This window comes from Mesitornis unicolor, unplaced genomic scaffold (assembly GCF_000695765.1).
Source record: "Mesitornis unicolor isolate BGI_N332 unplaced genomic scaffold, ASM69576v1 scaffold39137, whole genome shotgun sequence".
NCBI classification, from domain to species: domain Eukaryota; kingdom Metazoa; phylum Chordata; class Aves; order Mesitornithiformes; family Mesitornithidae; genus Mesitornis; species Mesitornis unicolor.
This window is the reverse complement of record NW_010199114.1, coordinates 1-3,317: the sequence shown is the minus strand read 5'-3', so window position 1 is coordinate 3,317 and position 3,317 is coordinate 1. Positions and strand designations below refer to the sequence as shown.

Below are 3,317 nucleotides of genomic sequence, written 5' to 3'. Positions count from 1 at the left end.
AACCCCCCCAACCCCAACATGCCCCAGCCTCCGGCCCCACAGCTGATGCTGCAGCACCACATCCTCCCGGCTCTGCTGGCTGGAGCCGCGATCCGGGTGCAGCACAGCCCAGAGCCCCACCTGCCGACTGGCACTGCTGGCACCACGGGAGGGAGGATGGGCAGAGCGCGGTGGCAGCGGCACCAGCCAGGCCCCAGCCACCACCAACACCAAAACGGGCAGGAGGGAGCCTCCAGCAGCTTCGGGAATGTCAAGAGCCCAAAGGGGGACAAAGAGCACCCTGAGCCTGAACTGTGACCTGCTGTGAACCCCGCTGCTCTGCTGCACTTGGGCAGTTTGGGAGCAGGCGGGAGCTGCCGCAAGGAACAACCCTATCACTCTGCAGAGCTGTCCTCCCCAAAAACTGCCCCAGTTACACCAAGCGACCTCTCCACCGTACACCCCCAGAGAGGCCCTGCAGACTGGGAGCAGAACAAGGAACAGCCCCCACCTCCCTCCCAGTCACTGCCATGTCCAACTGGGAGAGCACATTTAGGGGAGAAGGGAAGTGAGGGCTCATCCTCCCCCCACAGCTCCAGCAAACAAATTTGTGGGGAAACACACACAGACCCTGGGGCTGACAAATGCTAAGATGTGCTAAGAACACCTGCCTACAGACAGCTCCCCAGCTGTGCTGTGGTACTGACACAACACCCACACAGCAGGCAGAAGTCACCACCCGCCGCTTCTGAACCAGGCAACTGCAGATGCTCGCACAGAGGCACCCGACCTCGCCAAGGAGGCCAGTGGTGAAACCCTGAACCCCCACGGGAGTTGTGTAGCATCCGCAGGTCACCAGGACGCTTCCTCCACACCCTGGCTGTGCCCCCAGGCCTATCTCCTCTCCCTGTGACATCTCAGAGCTGCCAGCATCTGGGGGTGGCAAGGAGGTGCCACTGCAGGAGCTCTGCCCACAAGAAGCAGGTCAGAGAGTCACAGACATGCACACAGCAGAGCCAAGTGCAGCTCCTCCCAGAGCAGCTCCCAGTCCTCCCAGTACAGCAGCAGGCTGTGCAGATGGCCGCGGGTGAAGCGCGTTACCTCCAGATTGCTTTGGTGGGTGATTGGCTCCGGCCCATGCACTCCAGTGCTGCTGCATACGAGTCCAGGCTGGGCTGGAGGCCAACGGACTCCAGCATGGAGAACAGCCGGTTGACACGCTGCAGGCAGCCCTGCGGGCAAGAAGGGAAGGGGCTGCGACACCAATACCCGCAGCCCCACATCACAGCTTCACGCCCTTCCACTCCTGCTCAGCTTTAGCCACGTCCCTCCTGCCCCATCCCCTTCCTCCCCTCAAAGCCACCTCACAGGGCCCAGTGCCCTGACACCAGCTCCGTCCCTCTCCGCAGAAGCCCAGCCCTCCCTGAACGCCTGCTGAAGGCAGAGGTGACAAACACAGGTGAAACTGTGACCACCTCATCCTCCCAAACCAGCCCTCTCTCCCCACAAAAAGCTGAACCAGCGCAGGGCAGCAGCTCCCAGCTCGGTACCTTCCTCGCCCAGCTGCGCATCACGATGTTGTATGCGTTGACGTTCAAAAGCCTCCTCTTCACAGGGGACCTGCGGCACTGCACAAGGAACCTCTCGGCCTCCTCTGGCTGCTGCAGGAAGAAGAAGCACTCGAGGTTGGACTGGAGGGTCTGCTGCATGACCTTGTGCTGGCTGCCGTCCTTGTCCTCCAGCACCCGCCGAGGCCTCTGCGCTTTTGTGCTCTCCTTCACTGCCACCACTCTGGGCTTGCCATGGGCAGGGACCCCATGGGAGCCAGCGTGGCTCTGGCTGCAGGCACCAGCCACTTCAACCTTTGGGCTCTTCGGGCTCTTCACGCTCTTCTTGGTTTTAGCTTTGGCCTTGCCCTCTGTCTTGGCCTTGGCCTCTGGAGCGGGCTGGGACGCAGCGATGGATAACCTGCGCTCCACCTTCAGCTGCTGCATGTGCATCTCCTCCTTCAACGTCTTGACACAGCTGCCGGGCTGGGCCGGGCTCTTGCCCCTTGCCCTGGGAGTTGGCTGCTCCTCTGCGTGGCCGGCAGCCATCGCCTTCCCCAGTGGGTTCTGGTGCTTGTCACTGCCCAGCGGGGCCAGCTCCACTTTGTTGACCATCACCTCTGAGGCATTACTGGCTTGGAGCTGCTTCACTCGAGCTTTTAGCACTGCCAGGAAACACAAAACCCGGGAGAGGTGAAGGGGTGCAAGGTGTGGCACGAGGCTGTGTCCTTCCCTGGCGCCTCGGGAGCACCCAGGAATGTGCACAGGAAAAAGGGATCCACACAGGACTCCCTCCCTCCTCGGCCAGCCCCATGAACACCCTTTTCAGGATCTACACACCTGCTGTGGCCCACCCCAGCATCCCAGGGAACCCAACAACGCCATCGCAAGGGAAGAAGCACCAGCTGACACCTGGCTAACGTGCTGCCTGGTCGTGTCATCAGGATGCTCTCCAAGGACCTCATGCCCTCAGGTCCCTGGGCAGAGCCCAAAGCCAGAACACATTCCAGGTCAGTCTGCAGGGCCCTTGCATGCCCTGGAGGGACTCCTCTACTGCCCTCAGGACCACCCTGTGCTTCACAGCAACCCAAAGTTCCCTGTGGGTGGGGTGGGCCTCCAGGTCCTCGGCACGGGACAGAACTTGCCCAGAGAGGCCAACAAATACACAGGAAACCCCACATCCTTGTCCAGGCTACAAGCATTTCTAGGCTCAAATATCTTATTCATGGCTACACAGAATGGGAAGACTCCTAAAAAACCTCTCAGGACACCGAACAAGGGAAGCCCCTGCAGCTCTCCCAGCCCTTCTCAGCTCACCTTCCAGCAGCTCCGTCCTTTCACAGACAGCATTTCTCCCCGCCTTCTCCCTGGCGCTGGCGGAGGAGTAGCTCCTCAGAACGCTCCATGGGATCCCTGCAGTGGAAGGAGACAAAGACCAGGGGGTCAGAGGGGGCTGCATCCCATATACCGCTCAGTGCTGCGGGTGCCAGGGAGGCCGCAGAGCGGAGAGTGAGTGGCGATTCTCAGCTCAGCTCAGCTCACAGTGCCACAGAGGGGCAGGGAGCAGCTCTGTGCCAGGTACACCCCCTCACCCCCTGGCTCTCACCCCTGGGAGGGAACCCGACCCCAGAGACGCCACAACCCCCAGCGCTGCTGCAGGGGGTGACAGGGCCCCAGAACAGGAAGACCCTGTCCCACAGGGGGACAGGACCTCAGGGACCCGCATTTCTACCCTCAGGGAACGACAACGCCCCAAGACACCCACAGCCCCTATCCCTTCCCCTGGGGGGG

At 61.7% G+C, this 3,317-nt stretch overlaps 1 protein-coding gene across 1 annotated transcript in view; it reads right to left on the bottom strand.

Annotated features, from left to right (window-relative positions):
• The window catches only part of POLRMT (polymerase (RNA) mitochondrial (DNA directed)), a gene marked incomplete at its 5' end in the record, with an annotated part of 15,230 nt that extends 12,291 nt beyond the window's left edge, over window positions 1-2,939 (bottom strand). The window contains 3 exons of the mRNA XM_010189359.1: window positions 1,081-1,211; window positions 1,530-2,191; window positions 2,844-2,939. Of these exons, the coding sequence (XP_010187661.1) occupies window positions 1,081-1,211; window positions 1,530-2,191; window positions 2,844-2,939 (889 nt within the window). The remainder of the gene's footprint in view (window positions 1-1,080; window positions 1,212-1,529; window positions 2,192-2,843) is intronic.
• Between the last annotated feature and the right edge of the window lie 378 nt (window positions 2,940-3,317).